This window comes from Megascapheus bottae, chromosome 9 (genome assembly GCF_031878675.1).
Source record: "Megascapheus bottae isolate mThoBot1 chromosome 9, mThoBot2.hap1, whole genome shotgun sequence".
Taxonomy (NCBI): Eukaryota; Metazoa; Chordata; class Mammalia; order Rodentia; family Geomyidae; genus Megascapheus; species Megascapheus bottae.
Genome location: NC_143517.1, coordinates 36,818,855 through 36,839,124, shown reverse-complemented (window position 1 = coordinate 36,839,124; position 20,270 = coordinate 36,818,855). Strand labels below are relative to the sequence as shown.

The window sequence follows — 20,270 nt, the reverse complement described above, 5'->3', positions numbered from 1 at the left end:
AGCCTGGGCAGGAAAGTCTGGGAGACTCTTACCTCCAATAAACTACTCAGAAAAAGCTGGAAGTAGAACTGTGGCCCGAGTGGTAGAGGGCTAGACTTGAGCACAAAGAAACACAGGGACAGAGTCCAGGCCCCTGAGTTCAAGCCCGAGGACTGTCAAAAAATAAAACAAATAATAATTTTTTTTTAAATTCAAGCCAAGGATAAACAAAAAACAATAGTGGCAGGGACGCTGGGTGGAAAAGAAACCCTTATACACGCACTATGGATGGGAATGTAAAATTAGTGAACCTAAACACAAGTTTAAAACAAACGAACACACACGCGGCTTAGATGAAAACGACACAGTTTACAGCAGCTCTTGGTGGGGAGGGGGGAGCCAGACTTTGTAGCATTTCCAATTTTCCAGATACAACAGACATCAAGAAATAGATTTTTTTTTTAATGGAGTAAAAGTAGTCAGGAGGTGGTGATTTTTTTTTCAACTTAGTTTTTAAAATATAATTCCTCGATCACCTGTTCCCGAAATTAACTCGCATTTCAAGGTGGATTCCGGTGATGACGTCACGGTTCCCCCTCGCACACCAACTCGTTTCACGTCGCTCTTCCAGGAGCATCGAGGACATCCCCAGCAAGGTCATTGCGGGAAACTAACACATCTTCCGGATGGAACTCTGCCCCGCGTGTCCACGCCTCCCACTCGAGCGCGCGGGTGAGACCCCACCGCGAGCGCGTACAGCCTTCGTGACAGCCCAGGCGACGCCCACCTCACGCGTCCTGCAGGCAGCACGCTTCCCCTGGGGTGGGGTCGGCCCTCGGGGCGCGGCACATTCACTAGGGAGGTGACAGCCGGGGACGTCCTGCAAGTCGATCCAATAGACCGAGGTGGAATCTGGAGCTTTGGCTCGGAAGCCCAGAACGTTCCCTCCTCTAGAAGAAAAAGCCCCTTAGCTGTGCCACCCGGGCGTCTGTCCCCGTCCCCGTCCCTCCCCCGCGCCCCTCGCCCACGGACTGGACCTCCGGGGATGGGACTCCGGCCCCCCCTCTCTGTGACGGAGTACAAAGGGCGGCGCGTTCGAGGCACAGGCGGGCCGGCTGAGGACAGCCCTCGCGTGGGCCGGGCCGCAGGCCGGGCGGCCGGGTCGGGTTCGGCTCCGGATCCACGTCGCACCTGTTCCTGCGGCGGCTGGCGGCGGCTGGCGGCGGCTGCCGCGGTCTACATAGAATCTCACTGCCAAAATGCACACCAGCAGTAGTCGTGGCCGAGTGGTTAAGGCGATGGACTAGAAATCCATTGGGGTCTCCCCGCGCAGGTTCGAATCCTGCCGACTACGGTGGTGCAGTTTTTGGCTAAAAGCACGTTTACTTTTCCTTTCGAGCGTCCCCTCCGGACTTCCACGGGTTATTTAAGACATTGGTGAGTGGTTGACCCGAATGGAGGGGCAGAAAAGGGGACGATGGGCACTGGCGTACTTGTGGCAACGGCATAAGCGCGGGCGGGGGAAACGGAGGCGACACGCCAGAAAAGCTCGCCGGAGCAAACAGGACAGCGTCCGCCTGACCCTCCGGGGCGGTGGGCTTCGGTCTCCCGCCCTGCGGAGCGCCCCGCGCCGGCCCGACCTCCCGACCCGCCCCGGCCTCGGCGGCGAGCTCCGCAGCGCCCCCTCCACGTGGGCGTCCGCAGCGGCGGCTGAAAGGCTCGCGCATGCGCGGGGGGAGGGCGGGGAGGTTCTGGCGTTGCCCTGGAAACCACCCGCGGGCCCCCAGCCAGCCCTGAGAGGCAAAGACGTGACGAATCAAGATGGCGAAGGACCTGGATGAGCTCTTGGATGAGGTCGAGAGCAAGTTTTGCAGATCCGACCCTCTGAAGCCGGACAGGACCGAGTGGGCCACAGGCCGCGAAAGCGTCTCCCACTTGAGCGTCTCGAACCAAGACCAGACGAGGACGAATCTCAGGTTCACGGGCGGGAGGGGTGGGCTGTCCTAGCGAAAGCCGTGTCCCCACCGCCGTCGCCGCGCCCCCCCCTCCCGGCCACCGCGAAACGTGCGGGCGTCCCCCACCGTGACCCCGACCCCCGACCCTGCCCCGCACTAGGAGTCAGCCCTGCGGACCCCGGCGCTGCGGCCGCGCTAGCGGGACTGGCGGGCCAGAGCCTCTCGACCTCCCCAAAGTAGGCCTAAGCCCCGCCCCCTCCCGCAGACTCCGCCCCTGCCGCTCTGGCCCCTCCCCCGGGCGCCCCTGAGCCCCGCCCTTCCCGATCGGTGAGGCCAGGTACCGCGGCCCTGCCTGCGGCTGGGGTTCCGGCTTCAGGCCTCGCTCCAGTCCCCGCCCCCGGTCCTCCTAATCCTGCGGTGTTCCCGAGCAGAAAACCTCCTCTGACCCCTTTACCCAGGGCAGTCCATGGGCCTGTTACTCAGAAGAAAGACAACTTCCATTCTGTCATTTCCTGATTGATGTGTTTTAAACCCGGGGAGTTAGATGAGTTTATTGTTGTCAGCATGCTCCGCATTAATTAGCCAACTACTTTTCCCCGTGGTCCAAGTTAAGGGACCAAGCAAGTTGACCGGCATCCATATCGAATTCTGGGGTCATTTCTTCAATCTTTTAAATTCTTTTAGCCCTTAAAACAATATTTCAAATTTGCCAATTCTTTTCCCACTGTGTAATCACTGTAAGGTCTGCTGCCAAAAGGAAACTCCACGCAGTTCAGGAGAAGAGGGTTTATTGTGTGAGGAAAGAGCAGACTCCTGCCACCCAAGATGTAGTCAGGGAGCAAGAGAGTTTAGGGCGGGAAGTGAGATTATATAGGGGGTAGGGTATAGCCACCGCGCAAGCGGATGTGATCTCAGAGGATGGGGACCTCCACTGCCCCCAGGCATGCCAGTTGCCAGGGTTACAGGTGCTGGGCGGGGATTTCCAGGGTGCAGGGGGAGAGAGCCAAGGGAAGAAGTCATTTCTTCCAGGCGGACCTAACAATCACTAATTGGACTTCCTCCTTCACTTTATTTCCCCCTCAACCTCAAAAAATACATATATCAGTTGGGGATTCATCCTTCAAAGTAATGAGTTGGAGTGACACTGATACTCTTTTGTTAATTGCCTTTTGCCTAGAATATTTGGGCAATTACACAGAGACACCTTTGGATGATTCTTGTTAACTTTATATCTTTGGGGTGTGTGTAATTTCCCAGAAGTGCTACTCAATTCCGTACTTATTTACAATGACATGTATTTATTTAAAAAAAAAAAATTCACTGGCAAGCCAGACACTGCTAGCTACTAAGAAGGTGGGGACTGAGGATTACAGTTTGAAATCAGCCAGGGTAGGAAAGTCCATGAGACTCTTACTTCCAATTAACCATCAAAAGTTGAGAAGTGAAGCTGTGGCTTACATGGTAGAATGTTAGCCTTAAACACAAAAGTTTATAGACAGCACCTAGACCCTTGAATTTAAGCCTAAGTACTAGAACAACAATTTTGTATCAACATAAAAACATTGGAAAAATCCTAAAGTAGTTTAAACCAGAAGTTCCAAAAATTATTTGAATATCAAGGAGTATTTTTTTTGCCAGTCATGGGACTTGAACTCAGGGCCTGAGCAATGTCTCAAGGCTAGACCTCTACCACTTGAGCCTCAGCACCACTTACTTCTGGCTTTTTCTATGTATGTGGTACTGAGGAATTGAACCCAGGACTTCTTTCATGCTAGGCAAGCACTGTACCACTAGGCCAAACTCCCAGCCCTCAAGGAGCATTTTTAAATAAATGTAGAACAATTAGAATCACTACCCTTAATGGGCCCTTAGGTTTTTTTTTTTTCAGTAATACATTTATAAAAGCTTTAGTGAATCACTACTGTTGTCATTTGTGTTAATCATTTTGTCTGACAACTATGCAAAAAAGTGGCAATAAAGATCATAAACTTCATTCTAAACATAGTTCCTATGTATTATCCATATAGGATTATAAATGTAATGTTTCATTAAAATTTTGCCTTGAGCTACAATATTTAAAAGCTAGGAAGCAAATTGAGTAATATTAGTAGTAAAAACACAATTTGTCACGGTGTTCAAAATAATCAAGAGAAATACATAATTCAGGGGTTTTTTTTAAGACCGATATGGAACCAGGTGTGGTAACACATGCCTGTAAGTCCCCGAGCTCAGGAGACTGAAGCAGGAGAATCATGACATTAAGACTAGCCTGGACTACCCAGCAAGACCCCATCTTTGGGAGTGAGGCGAGGGAGGGGGACGACTAGCCTTGATTGAGCAGAAATGCAATAGTAAGAAAGTGATTCAGAATAATACCAATAGGAATATTTAAATATAATCCCTCATAATAGCTACAGTGATAATAGCTAATACTTACTGAGTCACTTCTTTATGCTGAATGTTTTATAGGTGTTATTTAATCTCCACAGCCCTCTGAGGTAAATACTGTTATCTTTACTGAACTCACCAAATTAGGGCTGTCAGTAGTTTAAGTTGAGAAGTTCATCTAAGTTACCAGCTAATGCCAAATCTAATCTGCTTGTGAAGAAGCAGATGGATGGAGACTTTCAGCCATTGAGTAAGGGAGGGTGGCAGCTTAAATAAATGTTATTTTTTAGAGTGGCTTGTTTTCTTGTTCTTTTTATTTGGGGAGGGTTTTTTTTTGCTGTTGTTTGTTTTCATAAAGAGAAAAGTCTTAAGCATACTTAAAGCAAAGGAAAAAGCCAAGGTAGAGCAAGACATTAGGGATAAGAGAGGGAAGACCAAAGCAGAAAGGCTCGGAGCAGCCATCACGCATGAAGCCATAGGCTTTGGATTTTCTTACGTCACTATAAATTAATCTTATTCCAGGCAGGAACAAAGAAGAGCTACAGCTCCAGGTGTTCAGAGATTTGAGAGTTAACACATTTCTAAGGAGTTCTGCCAAAATAAACAGGGGCAAAAAACTGTGCCTTCCAAAACAAATCAATTAAATGTCCAATGAAGCTGTGATGTTGATAATATTGCACCTACAACATATAAACTTTAAAGCTCTAAAAGGTTGGTACTCTAGCACTTGAGCCAGCACTCTACTTCTGGCTGTTTTGGTAATTTATTGGAGGTAAGAGACTCATGGGCTTTCTTGTCCCATCTGGCTTCAAACAGTGATCCTCAGATCTCAGCCTCCCGCATAGCTAGGATTACAGTTGTGAGCCACTAGGACCCACTGAGAGTTTTCCTGGCTTGGTCTGAGTTGGGGTTTTTTGGTCTCTTTGTAATTTGATGATTTGGCTCCTCTAGTAAAGAGACATGCTTAACATCCAGTGGTAACTTTTGCATGTAATTCCATGTAATTCTGTTTTCACATTCTCTAAATGAGTAATTCATGTCATTTAGGAAAGTTTATTCCCAGTTTTCTCTTGAATGTAACATGTAGGTATAACTGTCTTATTTGTCTTGGTTACATATGCAACAGTAAAGAGCATTTGTGAATTTATACCAATAAAGTATATCTTTGCCTCAGAAACTTAGGGTGCATCCACAGCAAGAAAACCAGTTAACGTTGTTCTTCTCCTTACACTGTTATCTCCAGTAGTGAACATGAAACAAAATTTTCTATGTAAAGTCCGTATCTGTGCTTCCATTTTCAAGAGAGATTTTCTCTGTGTGCTTTTCTTTTTTCAGATCAACAGAAAAAGAAGATGATCTTGATAGTCTTATTAATGAAATATTTGAAGAACCCAACTTGGATAAAAAATCCTTTGTAAGTCATGTGTTACTGGTGTGCAGTACGTCCTTATCTTTCCACACTATTGGAATAGCCTTGAAGAGGGCACAGTGGCTATGTGTAGGCCTTTAGATCCTGAGTACATTTACTTTAAATATGAGAAACTCTCACCATGTGCTTCCCTGTTTCTTTCTCAGCAAGGATAAGAAACTAGGGAGGCTGTTAGTATAAAAGTCAACAAACACCCAGGTGTCAGTCATTTGTCTTTATTTGTTGTCTAAAATCGCCTTGTACAAAACTCAAAACAGACAACGTCCACTGTAGGTATGTGTTCAGCATCTCAGCTGCAGTGCTAGTACTAAGAGCCCAGGACTAAAGTCGTTAATATTTTAACTTTTTAGCTGAGTACTACTGGCCATGCTTGTAATCCTGTCTACTGAGCAGGCTGAAATCTGAGGATCTCAGTTCCAAGCTAGCTCAGGCAGGAAAAGTTTGTGAGACTCCAAACTTCCAAAAAGCCACTACTGGAGCTGTAGCTCAAGGGGTATAATTTTAACCTTGAACAAAAAAAAAAAACCACTCAGGGACAGTGCCCAGGCCTTAAGTTCGTGCCCCAGAACCAGCTCAAAAAAAACAACAAAAAAAAAGAAAACCAGAACAATTTTTAGTATTTGTGTATCCCTTCTAATTTTATAAAATGTCCATAAAATAATAATATAGTCACCTTTTTACTGAACATATCTAATAGCTATCCAAACTAAATATATTTGCATGTTTTGCTGTATTCGTTGTGCTTTTTAAATTTTACTTATTTTTAATTAAAAAGAATTTTTTAGGGCCAGGAGTTTAGCCTAGTGGTAGAGTGCTTGCCTAGCAAGCATGCATGAAGCCTTGGGTTCAATTCCTTGGTACCTTATATACAGAAAAAGCTAGAAGTGGTACTGTGGCTCAACTGGTAGAGCACTAGCCTTGAGGAAGCCCTAAGGACACTGCTCAGGCCCTGAATTCAAGCCTAATCTGTAACTTAGGATGGCCTTAGTCAAACTCATGATGTAGCTAGGTTAAACTGGATGTCCCTTGAACAGAGATATTGTTAAAGGCCCTTCAAGCCCTGCTCCACAGCCCTCCTTCCCAGGAGCAACTGCTGTCCTTTCCATCAATGTTTTGATACTTTAAGAAGGTAGCTACCAGAAACAATATCTAAGTGCTATATAATAGTCCACAACTTATTTATTCACAAAGAAAACCAAGAAAATAGATATATAACAAATATAGCACAAGAGGGTTTTTTTTTAAGATAAGTAAGGTTAAGACAGTGGACTGAAAAGTGCAAGTTATGAATGTGGGCCACTGGTATTTTTATTAGCAAGACCAAGAAAGACCTAACTGGTGTAGTTTGTGTGTACATGCATGTATGCATGCCTGTGTGACATTTTCATTCACCTATCTCATAAGTCAATGCAATGGTAATATTAAACACCCCGCAAGTATCACAAGTACCAAATTAGTGTATCCTAAGTGCCGAGTCATAATGCTCATGAGTAGCTAAAGAAACTGGCATGATGTTTTGTTACTCATTAATCATTTGAACATTATTAACTAAAGTATATATCTGCATATGAGACATTATTTTCACTTCGAAGCGATTCAGAAGATATGGCTGGTATGGCTTTAAGATATACTAAATTGAAACTGGGCCTTGTGGCAGACTGCTTGCCTAGCAGGCACAAAGCCTTGGGTTCGATTCCTCGGTAGCACACACAGAGAAAAGAGGGAACTGATGCTGTAGCTTAAGTGATAGAGTGCTAGCCTTGAGAAAGCTCAAGGACAGTGCCTAGGCCCTGAGTTCAAGCCCCAGAACTAGCCAAAAAAAAAAAGATAATTCTAAATTGAAATGAATATAGCTCTTGAATCATAAAGAAGTAACTTTATGCATTTCTATGTTTCTTTTTTTAATTGTGGTAATATGTAGAGGGGTTACAGTCACATTCACCAGGTAGCAGGAGCATTACTTCTCACACATTGATACCCCTTCTCATGTTTTTGTCCCTATGTTTCTTTCTTAGTTATTATGTCTAGTTTTCCACCCTTTCAGGGAGACAATGGTCTGTGTTAAATATTTAGTAGGTGAGCAAAAGAAGTGTATATGAATGAATGGTCCCTGCTTGCATTGTGTTAACAGGCATTTCATACCCCAAAGCACTAACCCTCACATAGTCCTGGCTCTCTCACAGTTTACATTTGTGTGTGTGTGTGTGTGTGTGTGTGTGTGTGTGTGTGTGTGTGTGTGTGTGTACATATATGCATGCATTCTTATAGCAATCCTGAGGCTTGAAGTCAGACATACCTTGAACCATACCTCCATTTCCAGCTTTTTTTTTTTTTTTTTTTTTTTTTTTGCCAGTCCTGGGCTTGAGCTCAGGGCCTGAGCACTGTCCTTGGACTTTCTCAAGGCTAGAGCTCTACCACTTGGGCTTCAGCACCACTTCCGGCTTTTTTCTATGTATGTGGTACCAAGGAATCGAACCCGGGTCTTCATGCATGCTAGGCAAGCACTTTAACCACTAGGCCAAACTCCTGGCCCCATTTCCAGCTTTTTTGGTGGTTAAGATTCTCCCAGACTTTACTGCCTGGGCTGACTTCCAACCATGATTCTCAGATCTCAGCTTCCTGAGTAGCTCAGATTAGAGCCTGCCATGGGCCCCAGCTTCATCTAACTGCCTTCAGACCTGCTCTAGAAAGCCTAGAAACCAACAACAAATGTAACTGTAATAAAACATTCCTTATTTGAAAATACCCAGCCAGTACCTGTAATCCTAGCTACTCAGGAGGCTAAGATCTGAGGATAGCGGTTTGAATCCAGCCCCAGCAGAAAAGTCCATGAGACTCCAGTAAACTACTCAAAAAGTCAGAAGTGGTGCTGTGGCACAAGTGGTAGAGCACTAGCATTGAGCAAAAGAAGCTCAGAGACAGTGCCCACGCCCTTAGTTCAAACCCTAGGACTGACCAAAAAAAAAAAAAAAAAAGGAAGAGGAGAAAAATCGTATTTAATCTCAAAAAGAAGAGAAATAGCAAAGTGAGATAGTTTTGCCTCCATTCAACTCCCTCACTCACTAGGTAAAATGAAATCATGTCTCTACATAGTTTAAATTGCTTTCTTCACCTTACTTCCTCTCCTTGGAGGTGGTCCTAATATGTAGTTAGTTTATGTTGTTTAGGAACTTATACCAGTTTACAGCTAATAATGCTGGCTAATGATGGGCACATTATATAATCATATAAGAACTTCTGTTTAATTATAACTAGGTAACTACATTTTCCTTGAATATCTATTGGTTGATAACATTTCATTTGGTCAAAGTTAATATTCCTGAACTTATACAGGAGTTTGGTTCATTTATTTTTAATGCAGATATATACCACTCACAGCCTTTAAAAATGAGTCTGGGTTGGTTAGGGTTTTTTCTTCCTCAATTGAATTTTTCCAGAATTAAGTTTTAAATAGCAGGCCCTTCATATTAAATCATTGAACTCTGATATTAGCTGAAGAGTTATAAAGTGATTCTAAATCTTAACATGCTAAGTGGCAGTATATCAATTTCCTATACTTAAAGTCAATGTAGGAAAGCAATTTGCAAATTCCTTATGGATTTGTACTTCCTTGATACTTGTAAATGGTTGTGATCTTTGTTTTCCTTTCAGATACTTACAAAATGATGCCACAAAATTCAAACATAGTCTCACTATTAAAACAAAAAATATTAGCTTTCATGTTACCATTCTCAAAGTTACTCTTGGCCTCTTATTGTTTTGTTTTATAACAGAAATTAAAATCTAAACCTTCAAGTAACACATCTACTAAAGCCTCCATTCAAGGCCTCACTAAAAGGTAAGTTGAGATTGCTTTGGTGAGTTATGCACTAATGAGCAAAACACTATGAGCCTTGTCTAATAGATTTTGTTACCATTTAAGCAGTAGTGACATTGAAGAATAAAATGTAGGTTGGCCTTTAGGAGAAAGACCAATAACAATATCTTCAATGTTCTTATGGTCTATGACACCCCTCTCCCTTACTGTAAAGGAAATTAAATAGGAGATTATTGCTATTGTAAATAATTTTCTACTGTGTTTAAAAAAATGTGTGAACAGTTTCTCAAAATTAATGTTCTGTTATATTATGTAGCATTTACTTTGTTCCTTACATTATTTGGCAAACACATTTTTCTGTGACTCATTTGAGCTCTTTTGAGTGTTCCTGAGTATGTAGGTTATATCCAATAAAATAAATATCTCTTCTTTGAAACAGTTGGCTTGCTAGGGGAAAAGTACAGTTTGATTACAAGAACATAAAGTCAGTGGGGCCAAATTAACTTCTCCTGTTTCTTTTTCCTGTAATTTTCTTTTTCTCCATCTGTTGAACACATCCAGTTGCGGGCCAGTATATTTGAGTGGAAGCAGTGTTCCATGTGGAATTGGAACAAATACATCACAGAGGTAGGAAGCCACAAATACCTTACTCTTTTCCATTAGGTTTTTTTTAAAATTATTTGTTGTTTTTAACAAATTGATGCTCTTTTGTTGAGATGTGTAGTTCTTTTCATCTTGGCACCCATTATTTTATAATAAACATATTTTTAGGCATTCTAGGGACACTTCTTTTAAATGTTTCTTATTCTTGGGAATTGGCTACTAAGAGTTGTGATGTAGGGTATGTGCTGTTCATTGTATAAAATTCCTAGCTCACTCTGGGTCAAGCTTGCTTTCATTTTCTTTTTCTTTCTTTCTTTTTTTTTTTTTTTTCTGTCTGTTGGCCATGGGGTTTGAACCCAAGGCCTGGGAGCTGTCCCTGAATCTTTCGCTCAAGGCTAGTGCTCAACCACTTGAGCCACAGCACCACTTCTGAATTTCTGGTGGTTAATTGGAGTTAAGAGTCTCACAGATGTTCTTGCCTGGGCTGGCTTTGAACCATGATCCTCACATCTCAGCCTCCTAAGTAGCTAGGATTGCAGGTATGAGCCACCAGCACCTGGTCCTCAGACTTGATTTTCACAGGCACCAGGAAAAAGCACTTCCTCCCAGGCCAGAGGAAGCTGTGCTGGCATGCTGCACATGACACCTCGGCCATGCTGATTCACCAAACAGCAGAAAAGCTATTACCCAAAACATTTTCAAGCACAGTCACTTGATTTTGCATAGATCTGAATCAGAACCTCAACTACTGCTTGTCTGTTCCCTGCCCCTGTCCAGATTTGCTTTCTCACCCAGTATCTCAAGACAGTCTTACTCCAAGCGCAAGTTAATTCCTAGCATATTCCAGCTTCATCTTCACAATACGGAATGACTTCAGGAAAATCTTTGCATGCCTTGCTACCTTTGGTTCTATTTTTGACAAAAAAAAAAAACCAAAGAAAGAGCCTACTACCTGCATTACTTTATTTGTTTGCTGGTACTAGGGTTTAGACTCTGCCTAAGTGCTGCTCCTTGTTTTTTTTTTTGTTCACAGCTAGTGCTCTACCACCTGAGCCACAACTCCACTTCACCTTTTTGATGGTTCTTTGGAGATAAGAGTCTCAACCAACCCAGGCAGTAAAATCTATCTCCAGTTAACCATCTCCAATTAACCACCAAAAGTTGGAAGTAGACCTGTGGCTCAAGTAATAGAGCACTTAGCCTTGAGCAAAAAAGGCTTAGGGACAGCACCCTGATTTCAAGCCCCAGAACCAGTACAAAAAAATAAAACTACCAGGTAATATGACTTGCCCCAGGTCACATTTATGATTACAAAACAGGAACTCAAACGGGTAACTTGACCCCTAACCTATGAAATGCACTTTCAAGTGTACCAGTCACTGCATTTAATGTGGGTAGGAGAAAAGTAGCTGCTTTTGCTATTGGAGCTGCACTGATGGCTCACAACTGTAATCCTAGCTATGCAGGAGGCTGAGATCTGGAAGTTCAAGGACAGCACTGGCACTCAGCCCCTGAGTTCAAGCCCCAGGACCAGCACCAAAAAAAAAAAAAAAAAAAAAAGAATTAGGCCTCTAGCTAAGTGAAAAGGAAAAAGAATAAGAGTTGGAAGCGTAGTAACATTAGTAAGTGGTATAGATAAAACCCAAGGCATTATTTTCAAGCAAACTGAATTTTATCTATAGCATTTTTTAAAACTATTTGCCAGACTGGATTATTCCATAGACTGTACTAATTATCATCTAATAGAGTGACTCATAGCAGTGAAATGGCTTCTTTAACTGCACATTACTTTCATTTTTCTCATAGGACAGTGTTTGTAAGAAAATGTGGTAGTGTGAATAGATTTAAATAAACTACTAAATTTTAAATTAAATTAAATAGCTGTATTTAACATTATGGTTGAGACTTTGCTCATATAAGATGTCAGGAGATTCTAAATAATGACTCCCACAACAGCAATAATTCAGCCAAATTGCACATGTGTATTAAGGCATTAAAGTTAACACTCTGTACAGTCATGTAATAAGCTATGTATGTATAAGAAAGCAAGTTATGGTAGCTTTGGGAGCCATCATTTTTCATTTGCTGGCTTATATATCCAAAATATGAATTCAAATTTGTACAGATGTAAATTTGTTGAATTTCATATGTACCAGATACTTCAGAAATTAACAGTTTAAAAGAAAATACAGAGTTGCTTATGAAATTTGTATATATTTTTAAATCATTGAGCAACAGTTATGACCAAGAAACCCAAACAAGCCAACCCAGTACTGACATTAAAAACAACAACAGGGGCCGGGAGTTTGACCTAGTGGTAGAGTGCTTGCCTAGCATGCATGAATACCCGGGTTCGATTCCTCGGTACCACATACATAGAAAAAAGCCAGAAGTGGTGCTGAGGCTCAGGTGGTAGAGCTCTAGCCTTGAGAAAGTCCAAGGACAGTGCTCAGGCCCTGAGCTCAAGCCCAGGACTGGCACCAAAAAAAAAAAAAAAAACCACAATAATAATAGGATCAGCATTTAAATCCAGCACTCTATCCAGAGACTGTTCACTTTGCTAACTGTGCTTGTGACAATTTTTTTCCTTTGTTGTCATTTGTAAACACTTGGTAGATAGGAAATATATTTAACCATGTGTAGAAAACAAGGAAGTGTGCGTGTATGTGTACGTGTGTGTGTGCATGTGTGTGTACATGTACACTCATCATGGGACCTGAACTCAGGATCTGTCTCAGCTTTCTGTCTGAGCTTTTGTGCTAGCATTCTACCACTTGAGCCCCTTGACTTTTTGGTGATTAATTGGAGTCTCATGGACTTTCCTGCCCCAGCTGGGTTTGAACTGCAGTCCTCAAATTTCAGCTTTCTGAGTAGCTAGGATTATAATCATGAGCCACCAGCATCCGGCAAGGAAATTTATTTTAGCTAAGCAAATGCATGCATTGATGCCAGTTCATGGGGAAACTAAAACAAATGAGCATGGTTCGAACGCACAGAAGTCGTTGACAGTAGATAGAGATTTGTTTCAGGATAATGTCCCATATTCTTTGATAGTGAAGTACTTAGGTAGCTTGTGTAGAGTTCCCTTGGATATAATTTGAAAATCATCTAATTAAAAGAGCTATAGGGGGCCAGGAATTTGGCCTAGTGATAGAGTGCTTGCCTAGCTAGCATGCATGAAGACCTGGGTTCGATTCCTCGGTACCATTTACATAGAAAAAGCCAGAAATGGTGCTGTGGCTCAAGTGGTAGAGCTCTAGCCTTGAGAAAGCCCAAGGACAGTGCTCAGGCCCTAAGTTCAAGCCCCAGGACTGGCAAAAAAAAAATCTACAGGTCTACTTTGTTTTATGTCTAATATATATATATGCATACATGTATTCTTGTGCAAGATCTTGGATGTGTGCAAAAATTACCCTGAAATTTTACATGTATAAATAATTCTTTAGTATAAACACTCATACTTAATCTGTACTCAGTAACCTGTAATATGTAAATATGTCCTATGCTACATACATACCAATCTCTCAGTAAACGTTTCCTTTTCTCCAATCAGAGCATGTGATCATCTGCGGTGTATAGCTTGTGATTTCTGGGTAGTGAGCTACAGTGACTATATGTGGGACACATCATGCGATTATCTGTTTTTCAGGTATGTTTTCTCTTGCTTTGTCTGTTTTCAGCCCTGGGTCTTGAGTTGTGGGACATTGTCAGGCAATGCACAAGTGGGCATGAGCCATGCCTGCAGCCATTCATTTTTAGTTTGTTTTCCAGACAGGATCTCACTAACTTTTGTACTACCCGGCCTCTATTCCGCTTTCTCCCTCTCCAAGTATCTGGAAGTTGAGGTCTGAGCCTCAGACACAGCCTCTGGGTATGTTTTTAAGGAAGTTCACTCTGGGGAAAAAAAAAATATCGAGGACTTTATATTTCTCTTTTTTCTGTATTGTCGCTTGGTCTTGGCCAGACATGTGACTTTTCCTCTTCTCTGTTTATCTCACTATCTTATCTCTTCCTTTCCATTTGTGTGTTGTCAGTCTAAATATAAGGATTGTTTATCCTTGTAAGGATAAATAAGGATTTATTTCTGGATAGTAGTAGAGAAGTACTCCCTGGTCTTTCTCTGAGTTTGTGACAGTTATGTCCAACACTCTTGTGCTCCCAGAATCATGTCCAGATTCCTTAGCAAACATTCAGTGCCCTCCATCATGCAGACTCTGTCCATCACCGCTCTCCGGTCCACTCCTCTGGCTGTCCTGCGCATCATCTTACCGCCCCAGAACTCCCTGGCCCTCACACTGCCTCGTGTCCTGCGTCTTCCCTGAGTCCCCCACCACCCAGCTTGGCTTTGGACTCACACATGTGCTCATACATCCACATCTAGGAAAAACGTCAAAGCCTACTTCTGTCTACAAGTCCCAGCTTCAAAACCCCTGCTTTTAGGTTTCGCCTTACTTTTTATTCCCGTAGTTGAAATGTTAGCTTTTAATTTCAGTTTCCCTTTGCCTTCCCTGCTTTTTCTAAACCCACTTAGTATCTTCTGGTTAATAATCGTCATATATCAACGATAGAGCTCGTAGTTTTTAAGTGTTATTATGAAGATGATATACAGTTACATCAGTCAGGTAGAGTCCATTTAAACAGTATCACCCCTTCCTTTGCTCTCACCTCGGTTTTCCCTCCCATCCCAGCCCACAAGTTGTGTAGGAGGGAAAGGAGGTTATTGACCACAACAAGTGGTGAGTGATTAATACCACAATCACCAAGAAAAATACTTTTTGATTTTGTTAAATTCTGTGTTTTCTTTAATGAAAAAATGATAGGATAATGTATTATACTAAATTTTGAACATACATTCTTCCTAATAAGCACCTGAAGCTGATTGTGATGATATATGTCTGTAATTCCAGCACTAGGAAGGCTAAAGCAGGAGCAGGAGGATCATAAGTTCAAGAGTAGCCTAGGCACGGGGTTGTGGAGAAAAAGGAACCCTACTGCACTGCTGGTAAACTAGTTCAGCCACTCTGGAAAGCAGTGTGGAGGTTTCTTAAAGAACTGAAAATTGACCTTCCCTATGATCCCGCCATACCTCTTCTGGGCATCTACCCTGAACATCATAACCCATGATATGATAAGGACACCTGCTCAGCTATGTTCATCTCTGCACTATTCACAATAGCCAGGCGATGGAAACAATCCAGATGCCCTACTGCAGATGAATGGATACAGAAAATGTGGTATATATACACAATGGAATTCTACATAGCCAACAGACAAGATAAAATAATGGCATTTGCAGGGAAGTGGATGAATCTAGAGTGAATCATGTTGAGTGAGACAAGTCAAGACCAAAGAAACAAAAGGCACATGGTGTCCTTAATATGTGGCTATTAGATCCAAAGAGTACAAGAGCGAGGACTCAATAGTTGCATACCCAATGCTATAGACATGGTACAGGAAATACAAATACAACTACATAGATATAAAAACTTATGACTCTATAGACATAATGTTTTATTACATAGATTAATATATATCTATGATATACAAACCCTCAGCCTAATTTTGATTAGGTTCTAAAATCTAAGTGCCAGTGATTGTATATAGAGATTCCCTTCTTGAATACTTGGTTGTTAAACTTGTCATTTGAAATATGATGTAAAAATCAATGTTAATAAATTCTTTAATAAAAGAAAGAGTAGCCTAGACAGCGTAATGAGTTAAAGCACTTGTATCAGTTTTCTGACTACTAATGATTCCTATTCCTAATATCACTAAGAATTCAGTCAAATATAAAATGTTAGATTAGACCTGGTTTGAGTGGCTCATTCCCATAATTCTAGCTACTCATGACCCTGGCTGAAGTCTGAGGATTGGGGTTTGAAGCCAGCTGGTACGGGAAAGTCTGTCAGGCTCTCCAATTAACCAGCAAAAAACAAAAGTGAAGCTATGGTTCATGTGGTAGAGTGCTAGCCTTGAATGAAAAAGCTCAGGCAGACAGCAACCAGGCCCTCTGTTCAACCCCCATTCCAGGCACAAATAAAAACACACAAAGCAGTAAAATAGTAGGTTGGGTTAGGTTTGTAATTCAGAGCATATCCAGCCATGGTAGCTCATGCTTATAATTCCAGTTACCTAAGAAGTAGGCATTGAGAGGATTATGGTTTAATGTCAGTTTAGGAAAAAAGTTAAAGTGTCTAGATCTCATAACAACACACACACACACACACACACACACACACACACACACAATCACAACAATGACTGCACAGGCCTATCATTCTAGCTTTGTGGGAAGTTTAAGGGGAAAGATTGTGGTCCCGGCCAGCTTGGGCCACAACACCCAATCTGAAAATAAAGCAAAAAGTCTGGGAGCATAACTCAAGTAGTAGTGAGCCTGTCTAACAAGTGTAGCACCTTGAGTTCAAACCTCAGTACAATAAAAAAAAAAAGCAAAATGAATAAATAACATGTTCCCTCATTTAACAAGCTTAGTTTTGGTAATTTTTTTTTTCTTTTTTGTACTGGAGCTGGAACTCAGGGCCTGACACTCCTGGCTTAGTTTTTTGCTCACAGCTGGTCCTCTACCACTTGCATCCTGCCCCTATTACCAACTTTTTACCAGTTATTTTTCTTTAAATATTTGTGCTTCTTAAGTCATTGCAGACAAGGGGTTTTAATTACAGAAATGAGGTTATGATTGCAATGCGCGTAGATATCACCCCTTTCTTTCTCTCCCACCTTTCGCTATTCCATCCATAGCCTCAAGCTATGGCTTGAGCATAGCTCAGTTTTTCCATAATGTACCTTGAATGTCATGACTACATTTGTTCATCCTTCCTCCCTCCATTCCTGTGCCCCTGCTGTACACGCACACACACACAGAGAACACATTTCAACCTCCTGGTATTCCTTTTGTTAAATGGTTCTTTAGTTGTTCAGAAGAGTTGCGCCACTAAGTATCCCATCCTTTAGGTATTTTTGTGTTTGTGTAGATATGCATATGACTGTATGTGTTATCATGTGTGTTTGTATTTTAGAACTGCATATGAGAGAAAATGTGTGCCATTTGTCTCTCTGAGCCTGACTTATTTCACTTGTCATAATTTTTTCTAGGTCCTTCCATTTTCCTGCAAATGCTTATATTATCATATTGTATTTGTACAATATTACTAATACAATATTATCATCTTGTATATTTGTATGATTTCATTGTACATAAGTACCATATTTCCATGATCCACTCATCAATTATAGGGCATCTGGGCTGTTTCTATAACTTGGCTATTGTGAATTCTGCAACAACGAACATGGATGTACAAGTATCTTTACTGTATCCTGACATGCAGTGCTCTGGGTAGATGCCCAGGAGCAACCACTAAAGGAAATGAAAGATACAGACTGAGTTCAACATGAAAAGCAGCTAAGGATTTTTCATCAGAGCTCATTACCTTTGTGCTTCTTCCACCTATTGTTAATTTCTCTACTGCACATGCCTAGTGCACGTGAGCCACTGTACTTGCCATTCATTGCATTCATGTCATCTCTGACACATCAAATCGGTAATTCCTCAGCCCTTCAACTACTGTATTGTACAGTGCAGTACCTTAATAAACAGGCTATAGAATTACCATTAAAAAGTGTAGAATAGGGCCAAGAGTTTGGCCTAGTGGTAGACTGCATGCACAAAGACCTGGGTTCAATTCCTCAGTACCACATACATAGAAAAAAGCCAGAAATGGTGCTGAGACTCAAGTGGTAGAGCTCTAGCCTTGAGAAAGTTCAAGGACAGGACTGGCAAAGCAAAAAGCATAGAATAGTAAATGGATGTGATGGTGCATGCTTGAGAGGCTAAAACCAAAGGACCATGCATATGCATCTGCCTGGGTTACTTAACAAGACTTTGTCTTCAAAAAAGTACTGAATATCAGAGAAATATCATGAGAAAGACACTGCTGAAGCTGTCTTCTATTGTTAGTGTGAAGAAACTAAGGTCACTTGCTGTTCAAATAATCTCAATTTGGAAATAATAGGAAGCTGTATTAGGATTTCTGTATCATTAAACACTGATAAAAGCCATAATGCTGACACCTTCCTGTCTACCAACAGAAACAACATGCCGGACTTCCACAAATTAAAAACAAAACTGGTAACAAAGAAAGGAGCTCGGGCATATGCCTGCCAGTGTAGCTGGAGAACAATTGAAGAACTGACAAACCTGCAAACAGATCATCAGCTTCGTTGGGTTTGTGGTAAACATTAGGAATACAGACTTTACATGCAGACAAACACATCTGTGAGAAAAGACTCCAGCTGACCGCCATCATACTTAGACAGAGGTGTAGACTAACGCCGTGCCCTTTGGAAAACACAGTGAATCTCACTTAACTGCACAAAGGACTAGAGGAGACAGACATACTGTAACACTAGAATTATTCGTGTGGGGGGGTGGGTGTGGGTGGTGTGTGTGTGTGTGTGTTTGTGTGGGGTGTGTGTGTGTGTCCATCCTGGGGCTTGGACTCAGAGCCTGGGCACTGTCGGAGCTTTTTTGTCAAGGCTGGCACTTTTCCCCTTGAGCCACAGCTCCACTTGGGGCTTTTTGGTTGTTAGTTGGAGATAAGAGCATCAAGGACTTTCCTTTCTGGGCAGGCTTCAAGCTGTGATCCTCCGGTCTCAGCTTTCTCAGGTACTAGGATTGTAGGTGAGTCACTCATGGCTGCAGAATTATTCCTTTTTGATATGAGGATGCTTCACCTAGTAAGATAACAAATGCCCAGGGTTTTGTTTTTGTTTTTGCTAGACTTATCTCTTTTCCCATGGAAGTTTAATTATGAAGTTTCACAGAAATATATGGCCATGAATTGGCAATTATAGTATTTTCTGCTAATAACACTTCAATCTTTTTTTCACATAGAGCCGTTAAAGGCAGGGAATGTAGCCAGAGCAGAGAAGTCATTGTAGGAATGTTCACAGCGCCTCGTCCAGCCTGATCTGTTACTGCCAGAACTGAGAATCTGGACTCCGTAAAGCCGCATGATGAGTGGCTAGGTGAAGGGTTGACAGGAGTACAGGTATCTGTAAACCATTGCCTATAACTCATGGACCTCACCAATGACAGGCAGTGTTATACTCAATAATGATAATGTTACCAATTTTAGCTTACTAATTTCTTCTCCCTTTGTTTTATACTATTGAAAGTTATTTAGTTTCTATCTGAACAAATATCCATATTATATATATATATATATATATCCACATATATCCTTCCAACACACTTACAATGACAGAAATTCTTGAGATCAGTAAGTCATTGTTTGGGTTTTCAAGAACTGTCATTGTTAATGCCCACATGTGAACAGCGAGTAAGATAATTCTTCAGCCTATGCAATTTTCTGGTGGACGAGAGTGGTATATTATTTATTAGATGGGTACATTGGAAAGAAGTGTAGCATAACAAATCAGCAGACAACCTGCTGGCCCCTGACGTCACTGATGTTTGAACTTTACAGCAGTGGCACATTCAAAAAGGCAATTGTTGGGGCCAGAAATGTGACCTAGTGATAGAGCACAAAAACCTGGGCTCGGTTCCTTGGTACCACATACATAGAAAAGCCAGATGTGGTGCTGTGGCTCAAGTGGTAGAGCACAAGCCTTCAGAAAGCTCAGGCCCTGAGTTCCAGGACTGGCAAAAAAAAAAAAATTGTGGCACATACAAAAAGGCAATTGTCTCAAAGTTTTCCCCTCCTAGCACCACTGAAAGATTTGGGAAGCTTCCTGCCTGCCAAAAACTCTCTTTACATGTATACATGTGGGTTCAAACATGAGACAGGGTACATCAAAAGGGAGTAGTTTTTAGCAAAGCTACAATCTTAGATTTACTGCCCATCCAGCCACCTGCCCAAGGGAGGAACTGGTGATCCTTCAAATCCTTTTCCTGACTGCGACGCACGCGCATACTTGTACAACTTACCCCGAGTCCAGCACTCCAACAAAACAAATGTCAGAGTGACTGATGTTCACATTTTTATGTTAAAACAATGTGCAGGCTTTATCTTTAAATAAATTTTTTACTCTAAAGTTATATCTCTTTGTAACTGTGTCT

General features: G+C 42.0%; 1 protein-coding gene and 1 non-coding gene across 3 annotated transcripts; both read left to right on the top strand.

Annotated features, from left to right (window-relative positions):
• The first annotated feature begins 1,251 nt into the window (after positions 1–1,251).
• On the top strand, positions 1,252–1,333 carry Trnas-aga (transfer RNA serine (anticodon AGA)). The gene has a single exon. It is a non-coding gene; the product is annotated as a tRNA-Ser (tRNA).
• Positions 1,334–1,759: 426 nt separating this feature from the next.
• Cfap418 (cilia and flagella associated protein 418) lies at positions 1,760–18,628 on the top strand. 2 transcript variants are annotated; one of them, XM_090339092.1, is made up of 6 exons: positions 1,761–1,955; positions 5,658–5,736; positions 9,525–9,589; positions 10,130–10,195; positions 13,725–13,820; positions 18,278–18,626. In XM_090339092.1, the coding sequence occupies exons 1-6, from the start codon at positions 1,801–1,803 to the stop codon at positions 18,429–18,431; spliced, it is 615 nt and encodes a 204-aa protein (XP_090195218.1). In that variant the 5' UTR covers positions 1,761–1,800; the 3' UTR covers positions 18,432–18,626. The 2 variants fall into 2 exon arrangements, with proteins under 2 accessions (XP_090195219.1, XP_090195218.1); XM_090339093.1 differs by lacking the exon at positions 13,725–13,820 and having other exon boundaries at positions 1,760–1,955; positions 18,278–18,628.
• Positions 18,629–20,270: the final 1,642 nt, after the last annotated feature.

Coding starts and splice junctions, on each gene's coding strand:
- Cfap418 (XM_090339092.1), top strand. CDS start 1,801: ATGGCGAAGGACCTGGATGAGCTCTTGGATGAGGTCGAGAGCAAGTTT. Junction 5,737..9,524: donor ACTTGGATAAAAAATCCTTT/GTAAGTCATGTG, acceptor GTTTTATAACAG/AAATTAAAATCTAAACCTTC. Junction 13,821..18,277: donor TGCGATTATCTGTTTTTCAG/GTATGTTTTCTC, acceptor GTCTACCAACAG/AAACAACATGCCGGACTTCC.